This window comes from Rana temporaria, chromosome 2 (genome assembly GCF_905171775.1).
Source record: "Rana temporaria chromosome 2, aRanTem1.1, whole genome shotgun sequence".
Classification (NCBI taxonomy): Eukaryota; Metazoa; Chordata; class Amphibia; order Anura; family Ranidae; genus Rana; species Rana temporaria.
Window position 1 is genome coordinate 351,084,628 of NC_053490.1, and position 24,513 is coordinate 351,109,140.

The 24,513-nt window shown below is 48.8% G+C and overlaps 1 protein-coding gene across 1 annotated transcript in view; it reads left to right on the plus strand.

Annotated features, from left to right (window-relative positions):
• ZC3H11A (zinc finger CCCH-type containing 11A) overlaps positions 1–24,513 on the plus strand; it is an 810,109-nt gene that overhangs the window by 363,109 nt on the left and 422,487 nt on the right. Inside the window, exon 7 of the mRNA XM_040337594.1 lies at positions 10,741–10,839. Coding sequence (XP_040193528.1) covers positions 10,741–10,839 — 99 coding nt within the window. The remainder of the gene's footprint in view (positions 1–10,740; positions 10,840–24,513) is intronic.

The following is a 24,513-nucleotide window of genomic DNA, read 5'->3' on the forward strand; positions in this document are numbered from 1 at the left end:
TCGAACGCCTTCTCTGCATCCAAGGAGAGGAGCAGAGAAGGCGTTCGAGAGGCCCCTGCGTGGTGAACCAAGTCCATCACCCTTCTAGTTGCATCTGAGGACTGTCTACCGGAGGTAAACCCTGTTTGATCCGGGTTAATCAGAGAGGGCAGGAATGGGAGCAGTCTGGATGCTAGGATCTTGGCATACAGTTTCACGTCTGTGTTAAGTAGGGAGATGGGACGGAAATTTGCAGGTGTAGTAGGTGTCTTCCCTTGTTTTGGAATAGTCACAATAAAAGCATTAAGAATTTCGCTTGGGAAGGAAGCAGATAGCATCGCTTCAGAGAATACTTTGCCTAAGGCAGGAGCTAAGAGGGAGTCAAAGGCCTTGTAATAACAATTAGGGACTTCCCCAGGGGGAGGGTCTTGATTGCTCGCTTGATCTTGGATTCTGAGATCGGCGCGTTAAGAGATTCAAGTTGGGAGTGGGACAAGGTAGGCAGTGCCAGGTCAGCCAGGAAGGAACAGATTACCTCTTCTACAGGTTGAGGTGTAGAGGGATCTTCTCGGAGATTGTAGAGGGAGGAGTAAAACTCTGCAAATGAGTTTGCTATATCCTGGGGGTTGTATAGTTTGCTGCCGTCTGGCTGCTTAACCAGAAAAGGGATAGTGGTTTTCACTCTGCGACTTTTCAGTCGCTGAGCTAGAAATTTGCCCGCCCGATTGCGGGACGCATAGTGGGACAATTTGAGAGATTGGACATGTTTGTCATAGCGTTCAAGTAGCAATCTCCTGAGATCTGAGCGCACACTGTGTAGCTTAGTAGCTATCGAGACATCAGGAGATTGCTTGTTCTGCGATTCCAGGGAGACAATTTCAGCAAGTATGGAGTCTAGTCTTTGTGCTCTCTGCTTCCTTACCTGCGCACTGAGTTGTATCATCATACCTCTAATGTAGGCCTTATGGGCACACCAAATGGAAAATGGGTTGGTTACAGATCCAGCATTAACATTGAAGAATTCCTCCAAATGTGAGGACAGGTAAGCTACGTGAGAAGGCTGCTGAAGTAAGTAGGAGTCCGCCCTCCAAATGAAGGGCGAGGAGACCGGGGCCCCCAGTCCACCACCACCGACACCGGAGCGTGGTCTGACCACGTGATGTCGTGGATGGCGGACGAGGACACCCTCTGCAACAAAAACTTATCCACTAATATCAAGTCTATACGTGAGTAGGAGTTATGTCTGGAGGAATGAAAGGAGTAGTCTCTTTCGCTTGCGTGTTGACATCTCCAGACATCAAACATACCTTCAGCATGTAATAATGCGCGTAGGGCAGGTTGTTGGCGTTTGGAGCGGGAGGTTGAGTCCAACTCAAAGTCCACCGTTAGATTGTAGTCTCCGCACATGATCAAAGCCCCTTTTCTTATCTTATTAATTTTGCCCAAAAGTTTCCTCAGGAAGCGGAGTTGGTGGGTGTTAGGTGCGTACAAATTGACCAATGTGTACTGTTTGTTGTTGAAGGTTCCAACCAGGACCAAAAACCTGCCATCAGGGTCGATCAGGGAGTCTTGTAGAGAAAAATTTACAGAGTCCTTGATGGCAATGGCGACTCCTTTTTGCTTTTTCGAGGCGGATGCCAGAAAGACATGTGGGAACTTAATGTGGTGGAAGGGAGGTGCGCCAGACGCCGTCAGGTGGGTTTCCTGAAGGCATAGGACATCTGAGCGCAGTTTCAGGGCCTCCCTCCATACGGAAGCTCTCTTAACTGGGTGGTTTAGACCCCGGACATTAAGGGAGGTTACCGTCAGGGCCATAAGTGAGCATGAAAAAAGAATGATAACAGTACCTTGCGGCGTCGCATCTGGGTTTCCAAACCCGCCGGTTCCAGGCAGTGAATGTGTACGGGGAGCAGGATGTCCTCTTTGAGGAGAATTCAGTGTCCATCTCAAGGGGAAGTAAGAAAGAAAAAGAGGTCTTGAGAGCCAAAAATAAGGGGGTTATAACACAAATAAACAGTAGCGGGGGGGCGTGACCGGAAGCCGAGCTGGACGGACGTGCTGCCTAGGAGCTCCTCACCAGCCCGCAGCACTTAGGCCGATTTTGGAGGAAATCACATAATATTAATGAGCTCTTCCCGCACCACCAGATCCTCCGCGCCCAGGGGACTCTCCTTACCGTTGTCCGGGGCCACCACGTCCTTCAGGGACTACTTCAAGATCCCGGACATGCCGCCGGGCGGCCATAGCAAGATGGCGCCGGACGCTGGGGCCTATCAACATCGGGACCTCTCCCCGCACCACGAGCGGAATACCGCTCCATCGCAGGCCCCCAGAGATCCACCGCCATCCCCGCAGAGGACACCGGACCCCGATGGGTCCCAGCAAGGGGTGAGTGAGCGAGGCCGTCAGCCTCAGATGCCGCCTATACAACGCGGCGACCAGGCCGCAACGCATCCTCCGTCGCAGTTGCGGCTGGACGCGGAGGCCACCCCCGGACCGAACCAAGAGGCACAGACCCCGGGATCACAGGACGCTGACAGTAGACCAGCCTCCCCCCCGGACCCACTAATAGACTTCCCGGCCCTGCCAAATCCGATGCACCCCCCATGTGATGGTGCGGCCTAGTTCACCCCAGGCACACGGCCTTTCCTCCGCATGGGCCCCGAATCCACTACAGGCCCAGGGAGCCCTGCACTTTGCAGACCCGTCCCGGACAGGGGCATGTGAAGTTGCACACTACCCCCACCTTTCCTATGCCCAAATGACACAGGCTGGTATGCCTTCTCAAGGGTCCGCTATACAGTCCCTTCTGCCCACAACACAGACTGACCCAGGGGCTCCCCCAGCTGAACACCCCTCGCCCCGAACCAAGGAGACCACCGGTGGGGCCCACAGCCACACGACATCCGCACCCCCCCTCCAGCCATGGGGCCCGGATGGAGCTGTGCAGCCCTCCTGGCAGACCTACTTGCAAGCCTTCCCCACAAAGGAGGACTTTAAGCAACTGATTGCAGATGTGAGAGACACCTGCCGGACCGAAATCCAAACCATTCAAGCAGGCCTTAAACACCTGGCCGATAGAGTAGAGATGGCTGAAGAAGAGATACAGGAGATTAAACTGGCCGTACACAGGACCCAACTTCAGGGCTCTGAACATCACCTTATGCTGCGGGACATGCAGCGCCATTTGGAGGACCTGGACAACAGGGGGCGCCGCAACAACATTAGAGTGTGAGGCCTCCCTGAGGCGGATGAAGCTGAAGACTTGCAGAAGACGCTCCAGACGATGTTTAACGACCTCACGGGAGCACCCCTGGACAAACACATTGAAATGGACAGAGCTCACAGGGCCTTGCGCCCGAAAGGCCCCGCTTCTAAGCCACGGGATGTTATATGCCGCATACAATCATATCCGCTGAAGGAGACTATCATGCGCAAAGCCCGCGCAATCCACAATCTAGTGTTTGATAACTCCCAGATACAACTATATCCAGATCTCTCATGGATCACGCTCCAGAAGCGGAGACTCCTGCAACCCCTACTGCGCTCCCTACAAGACCGGGACATCCTCTATAGATGGGGCTTCCCCTTTAGCCTAACGGCCAAACACCAAGGGAGATCGGCGATCCTACGTTACCCCGAAGACCTCAACTCTTTTTGCGAAGCCTTGGACATTCCTGTCCCTCAACTACCTGATTGGGATCTGGTGGCCACCCCCCCACCCCCGGTTGTCTGGCAGAAGGTTCCCCCGAATAAACGCCCCAAGGGCCCGGAGCCCTCCCACCGATCCCCTAGACACAGATCCGGGGGCCCTGGTTTTGGAAGGCCCTTTCCTTGATGGCCAGCTGATTAACTGACGAAACCCGACCTGCCCGGTCGGACGACACGAAGCACTGAACTGCACCCCTTTCTTATTTTTTCATTTTATGTGGTTGTCTTTTTGCAGACTGTTTCATGCGGTGCAAGCTCACTACTGCCCCCTTCTCCTTTGTTGGAAGCTCAGGTGCTTCAAATCCCAGCCTCTCCCCCGAAGGCCCTCGCCACATTTTTGTTTTGTTTTTACCGGGCTGCCCTGTGGCGCCCTGTCTGGACAGACCGGATTTCTGGATGCTGTTCCCCCCTGGTGGCTACCCGCCAGAGAGTTCCTCCCTGGACCTTGGTCCCTCCGAGTCCCCCCGGCCCGGACGTCTTAAATCTCCCGGCCGGGGAGTCTGTTTGGAACTTAAATGGCCCATGACCCCTCGGTCAACTAGGGCATGTACAAGAATGTTTATTGTGTTTATTCTGTGTGTTCTTACTCTTTTTTCTCTCCCTCTCTCTAGAGCTTCCTGCTCCTACCCTCCGCAGCCTGCACCTCGTCCTTGTTGGCCCCCGGCCTTCCTTGCGCGGATGTCACGCTCCCTGACCTGGGCTCGTCGCCTGCTCCACCAGATAAGTATACGAGTAGCACACCCCCTCCTAGGCTATGGCTAGAATTTTTTCACTAAATGTACATGGGCTAAACTCTAACAAGAAACGACACCTGGCGCTCCGAGAGTTTAGGCAGTCAGGGGCAGACATTATCATGGTGCAGGAAACCCACTTTGATAGGGCTGACTCCTTCACATTTGCATCCCGACACTTTCCCCAGGTATACCAGGCATTTGGACCAAACAAGAGGGCGGGCGTAGCCATCCTCTTCAAAAAGGGTCCCCTTTTTCATGCTCCTCCACGTATTTAGACCCTAGGGGACACTTTCTTATCCTCAGGGGCCTGTGGCAGTCACAGGCCATTACCTTCTGCGTAGTCTATGCTCCCAACACACATCAGCACCACTTCTTAACCAGGGTCCTTGCCCGACTTTCCCGAGAGTCCCATGACTTACTGGTGATTGGTGGAGACTTTAACCTGGCACACTCGGCCACCTGGGATCGCCTAGTGGCAAACACCCAGACCTCACAAACCCGAGCCCTTAGGGACTCAAAGTTGTTTCGTCAACTGACCAGGAAAAACGCACTTTTTGATGCCTGGCGAGCCCTCCATCCAGGAGATCGCCAATACACATTTTATTCGGCCCCACATCGCACACACACGCGGATAGACTACTTTTTTGTGAATAACAATACACTTCGGATTACTGAAGCGGCTAGTGTGCTGCCCATCTCCTGGTCGGACCATGCTCCCATCACGCTGTCCCTGAATTTAATCGTGCCCCTCCGCCGGCCCTATAACTGGAGGCTTAACAACTTCCTCCTGCAACATGCCCTCTCGAAACGGGAACTGGAAGAGACCCTCCAGTATTTCGCGGAAAATGACACCCCAGATGTTTCCACCTCCACCCTGTGGGCCGCCCATAAGGCGGTCCTGAGGGGAAAGTGCATGGCCCTCTCCTTGGCCATGAAGAAAGACGCCGGGGCTGCTAGAGCAATGGCCGAACGACAACTGAAGGCCCTAGAGGCTAAGCTCCTCCTAAACCCATCCACCGCACTCCTTAAACAGATTGTCCAAACACGCACGACGCTGCGGGACCTTGCTTTAGGCAAAGTAGAAGAGGCGCTAACCCGCCTAAAGCAACTTTACTACGACAAGGGCAACAAGGCGCAGGCTCTCTTGGCCAGGAAACTGGCAGACCGAGCCCTGACCTCTACCCCACATCAGATAAAGAACAGGGGGGGCGACCTTCTGACACACCCCAGAGACATAGCGGCAGCCTTCGCGGACTACTATACAGACCTATATAATAAACAGGAAGTGCCGCACAACCCCCCGTCTCCCGATCTGAAAGCCCGTATGACCCAATACTTAGAACAAGCGGGACTACCCCGGCTTCAGACAGCAGACTTACAAGGCCTGAATGCTCATATAACGGCGGAAGAATTAGCAGAAACAGTAAAGGGCCTCCCAGCCCATAAATCCCCTGGACCCGCCGGACTACCGTACGAGTACTACAAGGCCCTCCTCCCGATACTCGGCCCCCACATGACCAAACTATTTAACGCCTTCCTCCACCAGACCCCAATCCCGAGTGACATGCAAGGATCCTTTCTGACCCTCATACCGAAACCGGATAAAGACCCAGCCTCTTGTGCTAGCTACAGGCACATAGCGTTATTGAATTCAGATCTCAAAATATTCACTAAACTTCTATCGATTAGGCTGAATGTTATCCTCCCCTCCCTGATCCATAAGGACCAAGTAGGTTTTGTGCCGCTACGCCAGGCAGGGGACAACACCAGGAAGGTCATTGACCTGATTGATGTAGCCAATAGGGACGGTGCGGAGGCTCTTATACTGAGCCTAGATGCCGAAAAGGCATTTGATCGCCTAAGTTGGCCCTTCATGCTCGCTACCCTGCACCACATGGGGTTTAAAGGTCCCTTCCTGCGGGCGGTACAACACCTATACTCCAACCCTACCTCCCAAGTTAAAACTCCCTTTGCCACATCATCCCCCTTCCAGATAGCCAACGGTACGCGTCAGGGATGCCCACTTTCACCCCTGCTCTTTGCCCTTTGTGTCGAGCCCCTGGCAGCATCCATACGGGGGAATCCGGATATCAGGGGCATCTCGGTGCGGGGAAAAGAATTTAAGACATCCTTGTTTGCGGACGATATTATTCTTACCTTGACCCAACCCAGAATCTCCCTGCCCAACCTCCATGCTGAACTTGATAAATACGGGACAATTTCGGGGTACAAAACGAACGCTTCAAAATCAGCGGCCCTCCCGATCAACATTGCGGAGGCTGAGGTCCTCCACCTACAGTTGAATTTCCCCTACACCTGGGAGAGTTCATCCGTTAAATACCTCGGGATCCACATTACACCATCCTTTGGCTCCCTTTACCAGGCCAACTTCCCTCCCCTATATCGAACAGTCAGAGATCTCCTTCAAAAGTGGAAGGCACACCATATCTCGCTCCTAGGCCGCGTGGCGGCCATAAAAATGGTCATCCTCCCCAAACTCCTCTATCTGTTCCAGACGTTACCCATCCCGATCCCATACGCCCACCTCCGCAAGCTTCAGAGCGACATGCTGAAGTTCGTTTGGAACTATAAGAAGCATAGGATCCCTGGGTCGGTCATGACAGCCTCGCGAGGAGACGGAGGCCTAGCTTTCCCCAACCTTGTGAAATATTACCAAGCTACCCAGCTAGGCGCAGTGGTCTCCTGGTTCCCCCAGAGGTCCTTTAATAAGTGGACGGAGATAGAAAAGATATGGCTAGCCCCGGTCCACCCAAATAGCCTTTTATGGGATGCTGATGTGAGGGTAGAGCCTGACCGTTTGTTGGGCCCGATGTCTTTGCTCAGAGGACTCTGGCGTAAGATGTCCAGAGAAGTAGTGCTTAAGTCTGAATGCTCCCTGCTAAATTCTTTTGTTTGCAACCCCAAAATTCCGGACAGCCTGACCCACCAGATGTCTTGGCCCTGGGCCTCGCGAGACCTATTCCATTTTGGACACTTGGACCCCAGGACTCGTAGGCTGCTGACATTCTCGGAGCTCCAGGTGAACCACGATCTGCCCAGACAGGTGTTTTATAGCTACTTACAAATAAGACATTATGCCCAGACAATAGCCCCAAAACTCCAATTTTCGCAACCGTCCCCATTTGAACGTATTATCCTGGAGGGGCGCCATAGACGGGGGTTGATCAGATATCTACCAGATACTGAACGCATATGATTGGCGGGGGAGACATGCATACATGCTGAGGTGGGAGAGAGAATTGGGGGAGACACTAACGATAGAGGCCTGGCAGGCCGTCTGGAGACAGGCTGCTAAATCATCCCTTTGCACCTTGTATAAGGAAAACGCATACAAACTTCTGTGTTTCTGGTACCAGACCCCGGACATACTCCACAAAATATACCCATCCACCTCTGACCGATGCTGGCGTTGCCATCAGGCCAGAGGCTCCCTCTTCCACATCTACTGGTCATGCCCCCTCATCACCCCGTTCTGGCAGGCCACACAACAGCTGCTTACCCATCTCTTCGAGGTGCCAATCCCCCTGACCCCTAAACTATTTCTGCTAGGTATCTCTCAACCCCGCCTGGCCAAGCCATATAAAAAATTGCTCAGGCAACTAACGGCGGCTAGATGCCTGATAGCTCTAAATTGGAAAAAAACCTCGCCCCCATCTCAGGAGGCTCTTTACGCTAGGGTCAAGGACGTAGAGCTGATGGAGCGGATGACAGCTAGGATACGTAATCGCATGGATGCCCATGACGAGGTCTGGAGCGAGTGGCACCGGCGGGAGGACCCGCGGGGGGCGGACGAGGTGGCAGGCGCGGTAACTTAAAATCTCCCTTCTCTTTCCCTCCCTTTTCTCTTTTCTTTTTCTGATTTCCTTTTTTCTTCTTACACAACCTACTGCTCTGGTGTTGCTGTTGACACCGAGGTAAAAAACAAAAAAAAGGTTTGAAATGCATAAATGTGATGACATATCTGATGGTAGAGCCAGCTTTTGGAATAGGGCCCCCCAGGGCCGGAACCTCAACTCCCCCTCTACCCATAAAGGGCAAGGGTAATATCTGTACTCCTGGATAAGTGTATGCTTTAGCCACTGTTATTACCTGCATTTCTCTGTATCCTGTGATCCAAATGATATAAATAAAAAAATGTTAATTGGAAAAAAAATAAACAGTAGCACGGATAAAAAGGAAGATCCCATCCGGGATCTGGATGCAGAGTAGCTGCACATATTGCAAGGGGGGGAAGTTCGTGGAGAAACAAAACTCCAATAGGGTCAGGGAATCAAATGAACAACTTCAATAGAGCAGGATCCCCGAGGCAGAGGGGTTTTATGATTTGTTCTTGTTTCGTTTGCGCGTCACTAGTGACCATTCGTCTTGGGTCTGGGCCCTGGGTGCAGATGTGGATGTTGCGTCCCCGGGGGGGTGTTCGGGCAGAATGTCCCATTTGCGAAGAAGGGCAAGTCCCTCATCCAGGGACATGATTACACTGGAGGTGCCGTCTTTGGTTATGATGAGTTTGGTCGGCTGGCCCCACTTGTAGATAATGTTGTGGTTGCGTAGTGCTTTCGTGACAGGTAGAAGGGATCTGCGTCTCTGCATCGTGTGCTGCGAGAGGTCCGCATATACTTGTAGGTTAGCATAGCGGTCAGATGACTGGGGACTTTTGCGGAAAGCCAGCATGAATTGGTCCTTGACATGATAGAAATGCACCCGCATCAGTACATCTCTGGGTATGTTGTCAGGGAGGTGTGCAGGTTTGGGCAGGCGGTGTATTCGATCCACCACCAGTTCTGATTCAGGGGTGGAGGGCAGGAATAACCCCATAAGCTCACGGGCATATTGTTGGAGTCGGGCAGGCATGACAGTCTTAGGTACACCCCGCAATTTGACATTATTCCTCCGAGATCTGTCTTCGAGGTCTGCGACCTTTGCCCTGAGCCATGCAACCTCGTCTCCTTGGTCATTATGAGAGTCTACTAGGGAATTGTATGAGGAAGCATATTCTCCCAATTTCTGCTCCACATGATCCACCCTGCCGCCCAGCAACCCCATTTCTGTTTTAAAGCCTCTCATGCATTCCATCATGTCAGCATGCAGAGAGCTGCGCAGGGAGACCAACATATCCTTTAGGGTAGTGTCTGACACAGGCATATTGGAGGTAGGAAAGGTGTTAATGGGGGCTGAGAGCTCACGTGTATCCTCCATAGATCCCTGCAAAGCACTGACCTGAGAGTCACTCGGTGCGGCCGACAGCCGTGGTTTTGACTTCACCGGGCTGCAGGAGAGGGGGGTGGAGGCCCCTGGGGAGCGACGCTGAGCCCCATCCCTCGATCCCGGACTCGGTGTGGAGAGGGATTATCCGCCGGCGGAGGCCGGAGGGACGCGGCCGGTGCCATCTTGGGACACGCTGCTAGGCCTGGGAGAGAAGAAATCCTCCAATTTCGCCGGCTGAGCGGCGTTTTTCCGCTTCTTGGTCATCCCCGGGAGATGTGCGGGCTAGTAGGTGTTGTTGTAGGTGTTTTTATACACCCCACGATGCCTCGGTGTGCTGGTTTCCCCGACGCTGAAGCGGAGCTCCTGACTCAGGCGTCCATTCAGCTACACGGTAGCCACGCCCCCTACAACCCCTTTTAAGTTGCTCCGTTCTTTGTCTGTAGTTTTAACACCATTCAAATATTCTTCTTAGTTTGCATCCTACAGCTCACTATCGGGTCCTAAACAGCAGCTTAGGCTGTCCCTAATTGGAACTTCACCATCGCAGCAATCCCCTCCTCCTGCCCCTCTTTCATGCAACCATCTTCAGAAATCCCCTGTGTGTGTGCAGATACACTGCCAATCTGTGCAAAGTATTTTGTGACCTGACGGAGCATCTGCTTATGCACGGGGGATTTCTGTTCATGCGCACAAATGCTGCCAGTTTCTGCTATATGTGCACGCACTGTAGTGGCCTCAGCATCTGTGAGCATGTGCAGAAATCGCCAAATGTCGGTAGATGCCCAACATAATTGTGGTGAGTCTGCGCATGCGCCGAGTCTTGCGGCACACATAAGCTCTTGGTAACACACTGCCTCGTGAGATAGGTGGGATGTGGCAATCTCAGGAGGCAGTAAGGTCCAGCCTAGGCCAAAAAGCAGGTAATGCTGTCTTTCAGAACAAAAAAAAAGTATTAAGATATTTTAAAAAAAATCATGAAAGGGATGGGAAGAGAAAACATGGCTATAATGGGTTACGTTCTGTTTTAATGTAAGTAATGAACCTTTTGAAGCAGAACAGTTTACTAACTGTTACTCTTTACCTACTACAGGTGTAATATCCACACTAAACGTTCAAGAACACTCTTCAAATCCAGTGAATATAGAGAAGAACATAACAGTTATTCGCACTGTCATGTTCTCAAAGAATGGTAAGAGATCTGATAAATTTCCTATTGTCAAACATTGTTTTTTCATTTATATAGTTTGTTCTATTGGCTCTGTTAGCTGCAAAGCTCAGCCCTAAAGTACACTTTTCGGCACCTCCTAAAATTTGTTGCTTGTCTGGAGTCTACACCCAGGATCTACACCCAGGATCGGCAGAAGGCACTAACAGAATTCCATAGATTTTTTTTTCCTGGCTGTTTTGGTTGAATCAATGTCTTTTTTTCTTCATTCAAGCGTGCTTTGGCGCCTGGCCCAGACAGGTTTACCGCAGTCTATTGCCCAAAATTTGCTATTATTTTGGCCCCTCATCTGGAGAGATTCTTTAACTCCCTGCGGGCGGGCCAAAAACTTGACTCTGACATAAATACATGTTCATTTCCGTGATCTTTAAACCTGGGAAGGACTCTGGTGAGGTTGAAAACCACAGGCCAATTTCTTTAATGAATAACGACCTCAAGCTACTTAAACTCAAACTGCCATGCTTTTGTACATTAATCTCCAAAAAGCCTTTGACTCAGTCTTTTAGCCTATTTGGGCTGCTGGAGGCATGGGGTTTTGGAATTGACTTTCTTACTATCCTGTGAGCACTCTATGTAAACCCGGTGTTGAGAGGAAGGGCTTCAGGGCTTTCATTCCAAGCCTGTTTCAGTCATCAAAGATTTTGGGCAGGAGGGCCCCCCTCTCCCCTCATATGGAGTAGATTGCGACGGGCAAATGCATAAATGTGCATTATTTTCCAATTTGCTTCCCTTCCTCATCTCACCATGAATGAACATAAATTGGTCGTCTTGAATATTAATTCCCCCTTATCTTTGATCGCTAGACTACAAGAAGCATTTTAGTTTCCCTGCTGGTCCGATTATATCCCATATCCAGGGATTCCTCTGATGTCCTCCCTATTATCCATGTATACGGCTAACTACCTGTCTTTTATATAATTAAACTGGAGGAGGGTATTAAGGGATGGGCGGGACATGAACTTCCTGGCTGTGTATACAAATTACACTTCTTCCCATTATTTTATATTTTCTGTCCCTTCCCATAGCAGTCGTACAATCAGATTTATCTACATTTACAGTCTAAACTTGTATGCTATGTGTGGGGGGGAAAGGGTTACAGGCTTTTGAAACAAGTGTTAAATGACTATAAAACAGTGGGGATCTGAGTCTTCCTCATCTGGGCCATTATGATCAGACTGCGTAGCTGGCTCAGCTATCCGCGTTGTATTCCTGGTCAGAAAAGCCAGATTGGATAACGACTGAAAGGAAGGAGGTTAAAGTCCCACTGAATTATGTTAATTGGCAACTAACAAGGCAAAGGGTGCTGTTTTTTAGCTCCAACTTTTATCTAATTCTCTGGCTGTGTGGGATAGAGTGTGTGACAACCCAAAACTAGTTTCACCCTTTTATGTATAATTATTAAATCTGCGCTGAGGAAAAATTCCTGGGCTGCTGCCTCCCATAGAGGTCCCTAGCAAGAGGGATCTGAATTGTGTAAAGGATGTGAGGTATTGGGGTAAGTGGCTCTGCCCTCTAATTAGATAGTAGTATGGGTAGAGATTAGGGATGAGCCGAACACCCCCCCGTTCGGTTCGCACCCGAACCTTCGAACAGACCAAACGTTCGCGCAAACATTTAGAACCCCATTGAATTCTATGGGACTCGAACGTTCGAATTCAAAAGTGCTAATTTTAAAGCCTAATATGCAAGCTATTGTCGTAAAACAGGTTTGAGAACCTGGGTCTTGCCCCAGGGAACATGTATCAATGTAAAAATAAAGTTTTTAAAAGCGGTCGTTTTTTCTGGAGCAGTGATTTTAATGATGCTTAAAGTGAAAAAATAAATTAAAAAATTCCTTTAAATATCGTACCTGCTGGGTGTCTATAGTATGCCTGTCAAGTGGCACGTGTTTAGAACTGTCCCTGCACAAAATGAGATTACTATAAGAAAAAAGTAATTTAAAACTGCTTGCGGCTTTAATGTAATGTCTGTTCCCTGCAATATGGATGAAAATCATTGAGAAAAGTAGCATGGGTTTCCCCCCCCTCCCCCCAGGTCATTGCCAGCCCCTTTGGCTCTATATACTTTAAACAGCAGTATACAGGCGGTGCAAACAAAACAGGGACTGTAGAATCTGTTTGTAATTTTGAACTGGTACTTTTTTTAAAGTGTATTTTCAGCCAAAAAATCTTTTTTTAAGCTTTTCTGAAAACATAGAGAAGGGTAACCCCTGTAACATTTGTTTTGCTGTCTGTGTGCATCTGTTCAGAAGATTGCACCTCACTTTCTGTCCCAATGACAAATGATTTTTTTTTTTTTTGTGAAACAAGGATTATTGTTGTAATTACACGCCCCTGTTAAACAGGGGCAGAAAAATTGGGCCTTAGGCACTGGTGGCGGTGCCCAGAACCAAAAATGTTCTTACAAGCTATAAGCATGATCATTGAGGAGGAAAAGGATAGTCACTCAACATAACAGTATAGTCACTCAGCATAGGCAGTCTTGAAGGGATCTGACATTTCAAAAACAATTATTCAGTTACATCCCCATCACATGCTTGGTAGTTTGTGGTGATCCAAGCCTGATTCATTTTTATGAAGGTCAGTCGATCGACGGAGTCGGTGGAGAGGCGCACACTGTAATCGGTTACAAAGCCTCCAGCAGCACTGAATGTGCGTTCTGAAAGAACGCTGGATGCAGGACAAGCCAGTTGCTCAATTGGGTACTGTGCAAGCTCTGGCCAGTGATCCATCCTCAAGACCCAGTAAGCCAGAGAATTTTCGGTGGGAAAGGTGTCCAAGTCTGATCTTGCCCCTAGGTATTCTCGCATCATATAAAACAGACGCTGGCGATGGTTGCTGGAACTGGTCATACCTTGGGGCTGCAGACTAAAAAATTGTCTGAACGCGTCAGACGGCCACCTTCTCTACCACTCCTGTGTCTGATCAGGCTTCAGCAACACGTTGTCCAGGACACCAGGATTTTGTAACCTCCCATTCTCTGGGAAAGCGTTGCACAGACCTTTCTGCAAGGCCTCCCGAAGATGTTTCATCTTCTGCTCCCTCTGCGCTGGCAAGATAAGGTCCGCAACCTTACTCTTGTAACGTGGATCAAGGAGGGTTGCCAGCCACTAATGATCCCTCTCCTTGATAGCACGAATACAAGGATCCTTCCGCAGGCTTTGCAGGATCAGGGAGACCATACAATGTAAGTTTGCGGAGTCATTCAGTGCGGAGTCCTCTGGGTCACTAAGGACGACAGGATCCGCAGCCACCTCATTCCAGCCACGTACAAGTCCATGGGTTTCTTGGGACTTGAAGACGGCTGCTGATGCTGAGTGCTAGGCTCCACCTCCACGCTGACACAATCCTCCTTGTCCTCGTCCTGTGTGATAGGCGGGCAAGCAGGAACACTGTATGGATAAAGGGGGCCTTGAGAGGTAAGGAAGTCCTCTTCCTCCCTCTGTTCTACCTCAAGGGCCCTGTCTGCTCCAACAGGTGAATAAGAGGGACATGCACTGTCACTGATGCATGCACTGTCACTGCTCACCATCCTCGTGGCCTCCTCAAATGGTGACAGGACAGTGCATGCATCCCTGATCATGGGGGGAAAAAACAAGCTCCCCTGACCCTGTCCTGCTGCCACATTGGCACAGATACTCATTGATGGCCCTTTGCTGTGTGTGCAGCCGCTGCAGTATGGCCAATGTAGAGTTCCACCTGGTGGGCATGTGACAGATTAGGCGGTTCTTGGGCAGGTTGTATTCCTTTTTGGAGGTCTGCCAGCCAAGCACTGGCATTATATGACTGTTGGAAATGCACACAGTTTCCTGGCCTGCTTCAGGACATCCTGTAAGCCTGGGTACCTGCACCACCAAGTTAAGGACATGAGCCAAACAGGGCACGTGGGTCAGTTGTCCCTGTCAGAGGGCGGAGAGGAGGTTGGTGCCATTGTCGAAAACCACTATTCCTGGCTTAAGCAGGTGTGGCGTCAACCACCTCTGAGCTTGCCCCTGCAGAGCTGACAGAACCTCTGGCCCAGTGTGGCTCCTGTCCCCCAAGCACACCAGCTCAAGCACCACATGGCATCTCTTTGCATGCGTAGCCCCTTGAACGCCTACAGAGCACTGCTGGTTCCGAGGACACATCAGCACAGGAAGAGGCCACAGAGGAAGAAGAGGAGGGGGTGGAGAAGAGCAGTGTGTCGCAACCAATAGTAGCATTTTGGAGGTGTGGTGGTGGAACAACCTCCAACTCTACTGTACCTTGTTCTGTGTCCTTCCCAGCTGCCAGCAGAGTCACCCAATGTGCCGTGAAAGATAGGCAACGTCCCTGTCTATGCCTGCTGGACCATGAGTCAGCGGTAATATGCACCTTACCACTGACCGCCCTGTCCAGCGAGGCATGGACATTGCCTTCCACCGGCCGGTAGAGAGCCAGAATCGCCTTCCGTGAAAAAGTGGCGTTTGGGAACTTGCCACTGAGGTACCGTACATTCCACAAACTCACGGAGGGGGGCAGAATCTACCAACTGAAAAGGCAGCAGTTGAAGTGCTAGCAGTTTAGCTAAGCTAGCATTCAACCGCTGGGCATGTGGATGGCTGGGGAAGAACTTCTTTCGGCGCTGCAGCAGCTGTGGCAGGGAAATTTTCCAGATTGCTGTCCTTCTTGGGCACCTCCTCTCTCTGGGCTCACGTTACTGCCTTCCTCTATCGTCTTCGTCATGTTGCGGCTCAACGTGGCCAGCTGCCGAAAAAAAGGACGAGTGTGTCCCACGGCCACGTGCTGATGAGGATGCACAGTGTCAACAACCAGCACTGTTGCCTTTAGATGCAGAGCCTGCTTGCCCTCTTTTATTGGCTTGTGATTCTCTGCCACTCCTTGTTGTCCTTCCAGACATACTAATGGCCTGCAGAGGACACAGACAGTACACCACGTGAAAGTATTTGTAGAAATATCCCCTGCCTGTAGTATTAATATGAGCAGATCCCTGCCTCTAAGAGTAAATATGAGAAACACCAGAGGACACAGACAGTACACACACCACATAGCTTTAGGTGCACACTGCAGAGGACACGGACAGTACACCACGTGAGACTACTGCAGCTAGCGCAATCACCTGCCTGCATGTCAGTAAATTAGGAAGAGCGGATCTATCTAAACTCAATACAGTGTATAAATATATATATACAACACCTGGGATGCATATATATCCTCTACACACTGTAACTCTAACTGACTAGCCTGCCTGCCTGCTCTATCTACCTGCAATAAATGACACTCTATCTCTGTCTTCTCTTAACCACCGCAACACACTACACAAGGATAACTTGCAGGCGGCCTTTTATAGTGTGCCATTTATTTATGGACTACCTAAAATCCATAAAGGCATTGCGCCACTTAAATTTCGGCCTATTGTTTCCGGTACTGGTTCCATTACCCAACCATTGGCTCAGGTTATGGATTTTTATCTACAACCGTTTTATCTTCAGCCTCATTAGGTATACACCTGTATACCTAATGAGGCCGGCCTACGGGCCGTTGAATACTTTTTGACCAAACAGGGTTCCCCTGGGTTACCAAGTGCTTACATATTACATATTAGAATGTCTTGAGTTCATCTTGGTTAACAATCACTTTAGATTTAGGACAGCCATGGGGAGCTCTTCAGCTCCCTCATTTGCCAACTTATTTGTTGGCTATCTCGAAGTGTACATCTATCTGTCCCCCCTTGTCACGGAAGCATGAATCAGACGTACAACAACAGGTAAATTAAATAGGAAGGCTTTATTAAAAACCAAACAGCAAGGTTAAAGTCCAAACGGATGATTAAACAGTCAGCAGAGTCTTCCACCGGAGCCAGGGTCGATAGCCAGGAATGGGAGTCAGCCAAGCCGGAGTCCGTAGACAGAGAGAGGTGGTGAAACGAAGCCGGGGATCAGGAGCCAGAAGGCTTGTCTGTGGAAGCCGGGTCGGTAACCAAGAGCAAGCAGCACAATCACAGGAGAGTGTAGACGAGAGGCCCAAGCAAGGGAATGCTGCAGCTGCCCTCATATATATATGCTGAGCATCCAGCTCCTCCCAGTGGGAAGGAGGAGCCGCAGGGTGTGGTAAGTTATAAGAACCCCAAGAAGCAAGATGGCTGCCAGCACATGTCAGTGATAAGAAGCCTGCAAGGAGGTAAGACCATGACACCCCTATACGGTAAATATGTTAAAAAATGGATGAGGTACATTGACGATATCTTTTTTTTATTTGGATGGGGAGCAAGGCTGACTTTGGTAGATTTGTAGAGTTCCTAAACTGTTTTTCCAGGGATAGTATTTAATCCAGAACTTTCAGGTGAGCATATTTTATTCCTTGATGTGCTCATTACCATTACCAATGGTGCTATAACTACATCCCTATACACCAAACCTACCGATAGAAACACCCTGTTGCACTTTCAGAGCGCACACCCCACACATTTACGTAATAACCTGCCAATCTCAGTTTGTACGAGTTCTACGCATCTGCTCAGATGAGCAAGATAAAAAGAAAGAGCTTGATACCATGTATCACAAATTTCTGGAACAGGGATACCCAAGATCAGTCCTGGATCAGGCTCTTGATAAGGCACTGGTTGGTAGCAGTAGGACCTCCAGCCATATTACTTGCCCTTTGTTTGTTCATACATTCAATCAAGAGTCAGGTACCATCAATCAAACGTGCTACTCAACGTAATCTTAACATATTGCAATCAGATAGGTCCTTAGGACCTGCGATTAAAACCAGACCGATGATGGCGTATAAACAAGGAAGGACACTGCGTGACCATTTGGTACAGACAGATCCTCGACATAAGTATGCTAAAATCGCACCTAAGATATCTCAGAAGACTGGGTGTTTTAAGTGCTACAATTTCAATGTATGTAATTCGCTTATCTGTGGTGAGTATTTCTCACACCCAAGCCTGGGAAGTCGCTATCCCTCTGTGCTCTAAATGGTCTGGTCCCCACAATTTCGGGATATTCTCCTAACTTTTATGGGAACATTTCCCCTTCACTTACATATATGCAGCATATACATATGATCCTGCACTTCTTCCTAATTTTGGACTAGCCCTGCATTTGCTGTGTCTCATACATCTGGGTATGTATATATGGGTCTTTGGATTGGGGACTTTATCTGCACTTATGCGATGGAAGAGCCCTATCATCTTATTAGTATTTTTTACCTTTTATTCCATTAGATTTATATACCAGCCTATATCTGTCTGAAAATACACACCTATATCCATTTTGATACCTGGAACTTGTTACTCCATTGATCCAGAGTTTCCATTGGAAATCCTATTTTTTCTTATCCATTATCGTGGATGGTAGGTTCACTACATTTTTTATGATAAAACCTCGCTTCTTTCTATACACAAAGCGGTTAACTATCACTCCCTACTGGTGACTTGTGGAGCTTCGCTATCATCTTTCCCTGCCTCTATTATCACCGGCAATATATATATATATATATATACTTTTCTTTTCTCCTGCCTCAATATTTAGGCACACCCGTAATCACTCGCCAACCTTTTATATTGGCGAAGACGGGTCACTTCTGAACACATTTGTTCTATCTATATGGGTATGTGGCATGTCCCTACACCTCCCTCACTTGAACCCTTTTTTCGCACCGTTCGCATGGCAGTCTGTGGCAACCTGAGTCATACATTATGGTGCTCTTATGCACAAGGAATACTATTTGTCTCTATTTATAAAACACACAATGATAAATTAAAATCTGAAACCAATAATAGTCTATGTTTTTCCTTCCAGAAAGTTTTCTTTTTAAGCTCCTGAAGAAGCAGTAACATGCGAAACATGTAGAGCCTATTTATAAAAAAAAACGCCAATTGAAGTCTACGTTTGTTCATCAACTGTTGTTGTTGTCCCTTGTGGACTGTTTGTGGTTTCAGTATAACCCCTCTGGGTCATTAGCATTTTAGAGATATTCTATGCTTACCAATGTTTTTAATGTAGTAAAATCTATGTTTTTTTTATATATTGTTTTTCTGTACTGTAATTGTTGATTCAACTACCCAGTTTTCTGGGCTTGTATCAATAAATAACTTTTATACTTTGTGTTAACCATTGGTGCCTATAAAGTCCATTATTCCTCCAAAAATTAAAATGCTCTACTTATGCTAGGACGTGGCACCGTAATACCTTAGGACACCCATAGTCCATCCTATGGTTGGTGTTCCTCCATTTTTTTTTTTTTTCATTCTAATAGGGGAGGTGATCGATTACTCCTCCGCCGTGAGGCGTATTGGATATATACTTTAGGTACGGTGCAACCTGGGGGACTTAACACTAATCAATCTCTCACATGTTTTATTAAGAATAGATAATAGTTTGCTTTTTTCATTTATCATTTTTTTCTTTCCCCGATCGTATATAACAACACACCGATGATATGTGTATATAGGTTTAACTGTATCCAGTTAATAATGTCGCAAACCTAAAATTTTGCGTTCACGGACGGCGATTGCGAATGCATATGTTCGCGAATGCGCGAACCGCCATAGACTTCAATGGGCAGGCGAATTTTAAAACCCACAGGGACTCTTTCCGGCCACAATAATGATGGAAACGTTGTTTCAATGGGACTAACACCTGGACTGTGGCATGCCGGAGGGGGATCCATGATAAAACCATGGAAAATTACGTAGTTGTCGCAGAGTCCGTTTTTAATCCATAAAGGACATAAATCACCTAACATTCATAAATTGTTTGGAATAACGTGCTTTAAAACATCAAGTATGATGTTATATCGATCAGGTAGTGTAAGGCTTAGGGTTAGGGTAACGGTTAGGGTTACAGATAGGTTTAGGGTTAGGGTAACAGATAGGGTTAGGGTAGGGTTAGGGTTACAGATAGGGTTAGGGTTACAGATAGGGTTAGGGTTACAGTCTGTAACCCTAACCCTATCTGTAACCCTAACCCTGTCTGTAGTAGGGTTAGGGTTCACAGTGACAGACCAAACTCTGACAGACCAAACTCCCCGTTTAACGCACTGCAAACACCTGCAAACAGTCCATTTGCACAACCGCAAACTCCCCATTTACACAAGGTTGGATACCAAGCTAGCCATGTCCTGTTCCTTGTCCTCACTGACGTCAATGAACGTTTTGGAGATTGCAGGCAATGTTTTTTTTTTTAAAGCCTATGGTCGTGCTGAGGTAGTTCAGTGACAGTTAAGTGACCCAGAAAACAATGATTCTGCAGTGTGGGCCCATTGTTGGCCTAGTAGGCTTTAATGATCTCCTTAGATGATCACAAAGAAAATTCATGTTTTTTTTCTACGCAAAATTATCCAGCCGATCGCTTTTGGTCTGATCACAATGAAGCAACGACCTTATCTGGGGTGTGCCAACATTGCCATTGCCAACACACTCAGAGGTGGTCACTTCATTGTGATATGCAAGCCCCTTCACCACAACAAGGTAATGATCACGAAGGGGAATTGACACATGTATGTGCCTTTTTTTTTTGTTTTGTTTTTGCAGCCACAGTGCAACACCAGAGGCCAGAAAAATTAGGCATGTACACATGCCTGAAAAAGTAGGTATTGCAGCTGCTGCTGTAGCAGCGGGCAGAAAAATTGATGTTCTCCAGGCAGAAAGTGCACTAAAACATTGCGGCTTGAACCCTATTTGGTGGGGGATAAGTCACGCAAGTCATCCGGCATGCAGAGATAAAATACAACAGCGTGTATACCATTTGTAGCCCAAGGAAGCTCATCTCAACAGGCCTTTAGTCAAATGTATCGCCCACTGTCAGTCCCTTCGGGATCCATGCCTCATTCATCTTAATAAAGGTGAGGCAATCTAGACTTTTTTGACCTAGGCGACTTCTCTTCTCAGTGACAATACCTCCTGCTGCACTGAAGGTCCTTTCTGAAAGGACACTTCAGGCCAGAAGTTCTATCGCAAATTGGGATAGCTCAGGCCACAGGTCAAGCCTGCACACCCAGTAGTCAAGGGGTTCATCGCTCCTCAGAGTATCGATATCTGCAGTTAAGGCGAGGTAGTCTGCTACCTGTCGGTCGAGTCGTTCTCTGAGGGTGGACCCTGGAGGTCTGTTCTTCCTCCCAGCCACGTACAACAGTGGTCATCAACCCCATCCTCAGGGCCCACTAACAGTTCAGGTTTGCAAGATAACTGAAATACATCGCAGGTGATATTATTTGCTGCTCAGTGATTGCAGTATTCTAGTCTGCACCCCCCAAGGTAATACATAAAACCTGGCCCGTTAGTGGGCCCTAAGGACAGGGTTGATGACCACTGACGTACAACACCACGGGTACCAGATAGGTGACAACGAGCACCCTGGGATGCCTGCTGTGGTTGGTCTTCCTCCTCAAAGCCACATTCCTCCTCTGACTCCTCTTCCTCCTTCCAAAAGGACTCATGAGCCTACAGGCATTGCGCATGAGCGTCCAGTAACGTGGCAAAAAAATTCCCAGCTGCGCAGAGGCTGTCCTAGCACCCCGGTCATACAAATACTCATTGACGGCTTTTTCTTGTTGGAGCAGGCGGTCGAACATTGGAGTGTTGAATTCCAACGTGTCGGGCTGTCGCAAATCAGTCGCCTCATTGGCATGTTGTTTCGCTGCTGGATATCTGAAAAGTGCGCCATGGCCGTGTAGGAACACCTGAAATGGACACACACCTTCCTGGCCTGCTTGAGGACGTCCTGTAAGTCTGGGTACTTATGCACAAAGCGTTGTACAATCAGATTCATCACATGTGCCATGCACGGGACATGTGTCAACTTGCCCAAATTCAATGCCGCCAACAAATTGCTTCCGTTGTCACACACCACTTTGCCGATCTCCAGTTGGTGTGGAGTCAGCCACTTATCCACCTGTGCGTTCAGGGCGGACAGGAGTGCTGGTCCGGTGTGACTCTCTGCTTTTAGGCAAGTCAACCCCAAGATGGCGTGACACTGTCGTATCTGTGATGTGGAATAGCTCCTGGGGAGCTGGGGGGGTGCAGTTGATGTGGAGAAAGACGCAGCAGCAGAAGAGGACTCAGCCGAGGAGGTTATCGAAGAGGATGGAGTAGGAGGAGTAGAGGAGGTGGCAGCAGGCCTGCCTGCAAGTCGTGGCGGTGTCACCAACTCCTCTGCAGAGCCACGCATTTCATGCTTGGCAGCTGTCAGCAGGTTTACCCAATGCGCAGTGTAGGTGATATACCTGCCCTGACTGTGCTTTGCAGACCAGGTATCAGTGGTCAGATGGACCCTTGCCCCAACACTGTGTGCCAGACATGCCATGACTTCCTTTTGCACAATAGAGTACAGGTTGGGGATTGCCTTTTGTGAAAAGAAATTTCGGCCGGGTAGCTTCCACTAGCTTCCACTCCCAATAGCTACAAATTTTTTGAAGGCCTCCGACTCCACCAGCTTGTATGGTAAAAGCTGGCGGGCTAAGAGTTCCGACAAGCCAGCTGTCAGACGCCGGGCAAGGGGGTGACTCTGTGACATTGGCTTCTTATGCTCAAACATGTCCTTGACAGATACCTGACTGTGGGCAGATGAGAAGGAACTGCTCAAGGTGAGAGACGGAGTGGCGGATGGTTGAGAGGGGGCAAGGAGGACAACAGTGGTTGAAGTGACTAAAGATGCTGCACCAGGAGGAGGATGGTGGCTTTGATCTTGTGTGCTGCTTGTACTCTTCATCAATTGTTGATCCCATAGGCGTTTGTGATGTGCGATCATGTGCCTTCGCAAAGCAGTTGTACCTAGGTGGGTGTTGGATTTTCCACGACTCAGTTTCTTTTGGCACAGGTTGCAAATGGCATCACTGTTATCAGAGGCAGACACACAAAAAAAAATGCCACACTGCTGAGCTTTGCAATGCCGGCATTCTGGTGGTGGCAACAGCATGCGTTGATTGGCGTGCTGTCTGGCTGACCCCGGGTGCCGATACATGCTGTCTGACTGTGCCACTAGCTCCTTGCTTTCCCCCTCTTCTTCTCTTCGAGCGGGCACCCACGTGACATCCCCAGACACATCGTCATCATCAACCACTTCACTTGTATCTGACAACTCAGCAAAGGAAGCAGCAGCGGGTACATCATCACACCATACGTCCATGTGTGTAATGCTGCCTGACTGAGTCTTATCCCTTTTATCTACAACCTCTGGCAATAATGGTTGCGCATCACTCATTTCTTCCAACTGATGTGTAAATAACTCCTCTGACAGATCAAGTGAAGCAGCTGTGATGCTAGTGTTGGTGGTGGTGGCATGGGGGCGAGTGGTAACTTGAGAGGTGCCCGAAGCTGAGCTGGAGGAGGATGGTGTGTCAAGGTTATGAGCGGAAGCTGTAGAAGATTGGGTGTCCTGTGTTAGCCAGTCAACTATGTCCTCAGAACTTTTCGAGTTCAGGGTACGTGGCCTCTGAACACTGGGCATTATTGTAGGGCCAAAGGGAATCACAGCACCACGACCACGACAGCGCCTGCGGGGTGGCCTGCCTCTGCCAGTAATTTTTTTTTGTTTCGTTGTACTATGCGTGCAAGCTACTGTGACACCGGATATGAGTGGCACTGTGCACTGGCAGAAGTTGGCAGCGTAGACACTGTAGGCCTGACACACGCCTGCAGACAACTAACTGCTATTCTATTGCAGTCAAAATTGTGTTTTTTCTTTTTAAATTTAATATACTATGCCACCAGATATGAGTGGTGGCACTGGGCAAGTGGGCACAGTTTACACTATGAGCCTCACACACGCTGGCAACTGACTACTATTCTATTGCAGTAATTTTTGGGGGGTTTTTAAATGTTATGTACTGTGCCATCAAGATAGATGAGTGGTGGGTGGCACTGGGCACAGTGTACGCTGTACCCTGACACACGCTGCCAGCCAGGCAACTGACTACTATTCTATTGCAGTAATAACATTTTTTTTTTAAAAGTGATCTACTGTGCCACCAAGATAGATGAGTGGTGGGTGGCACTGGGCACAGTGTACGCTGTGATCCTGACACACGCTGCCTAGCAGGCAACTGCAATTAGATTACAGTAAAAAAAAAAAAAGCTGACTGATATACTAGCCCTAAAAAGGGCTTTTTGGGGTGCTGTCCTTACAGCAGAGATCAGATGAGTCTTTCAGGACTGGAGTGGACACTGAAAACACTAGCCTAGCTATAGATTTCCCTATCAATTCAGCAGCAGCAACACTATCCCTGCTCTCACTAAGAATGCAGGTTCAGAATGAATCTAAAATGGATGCTGCCCGAGAGGTGGGAGGGTCAGGGAGGGAGGGTATGCTGCTGATTGGCTGGAATGTGTATGCTGACTGTGAGGTAGAGGGTCAAAGTTTACTCAATGATAATTAATAGGAGGCGGATCAAACAGCGCATATGTTCGCGCGCATCGGCGAACGCGCAAAAATCGCCGCAAATTATTCGCCGGCGAACAGTTCTGTACATCTCTATATCCAGTAAGCATTTTTATTCATTGCCATTGTCTGGTTAGAGTGATAGCCCATTGGGTATAATTCTATACCATGAACTTTTTTTTTCTTGGGCCCTTTTTTTCTTTGGCCCCTTTTTGTCTGTTTTCTCTCCTTTTTTTCTACGTAGAAGGTGTAGTTATGCCACTTTTGCTCAACAT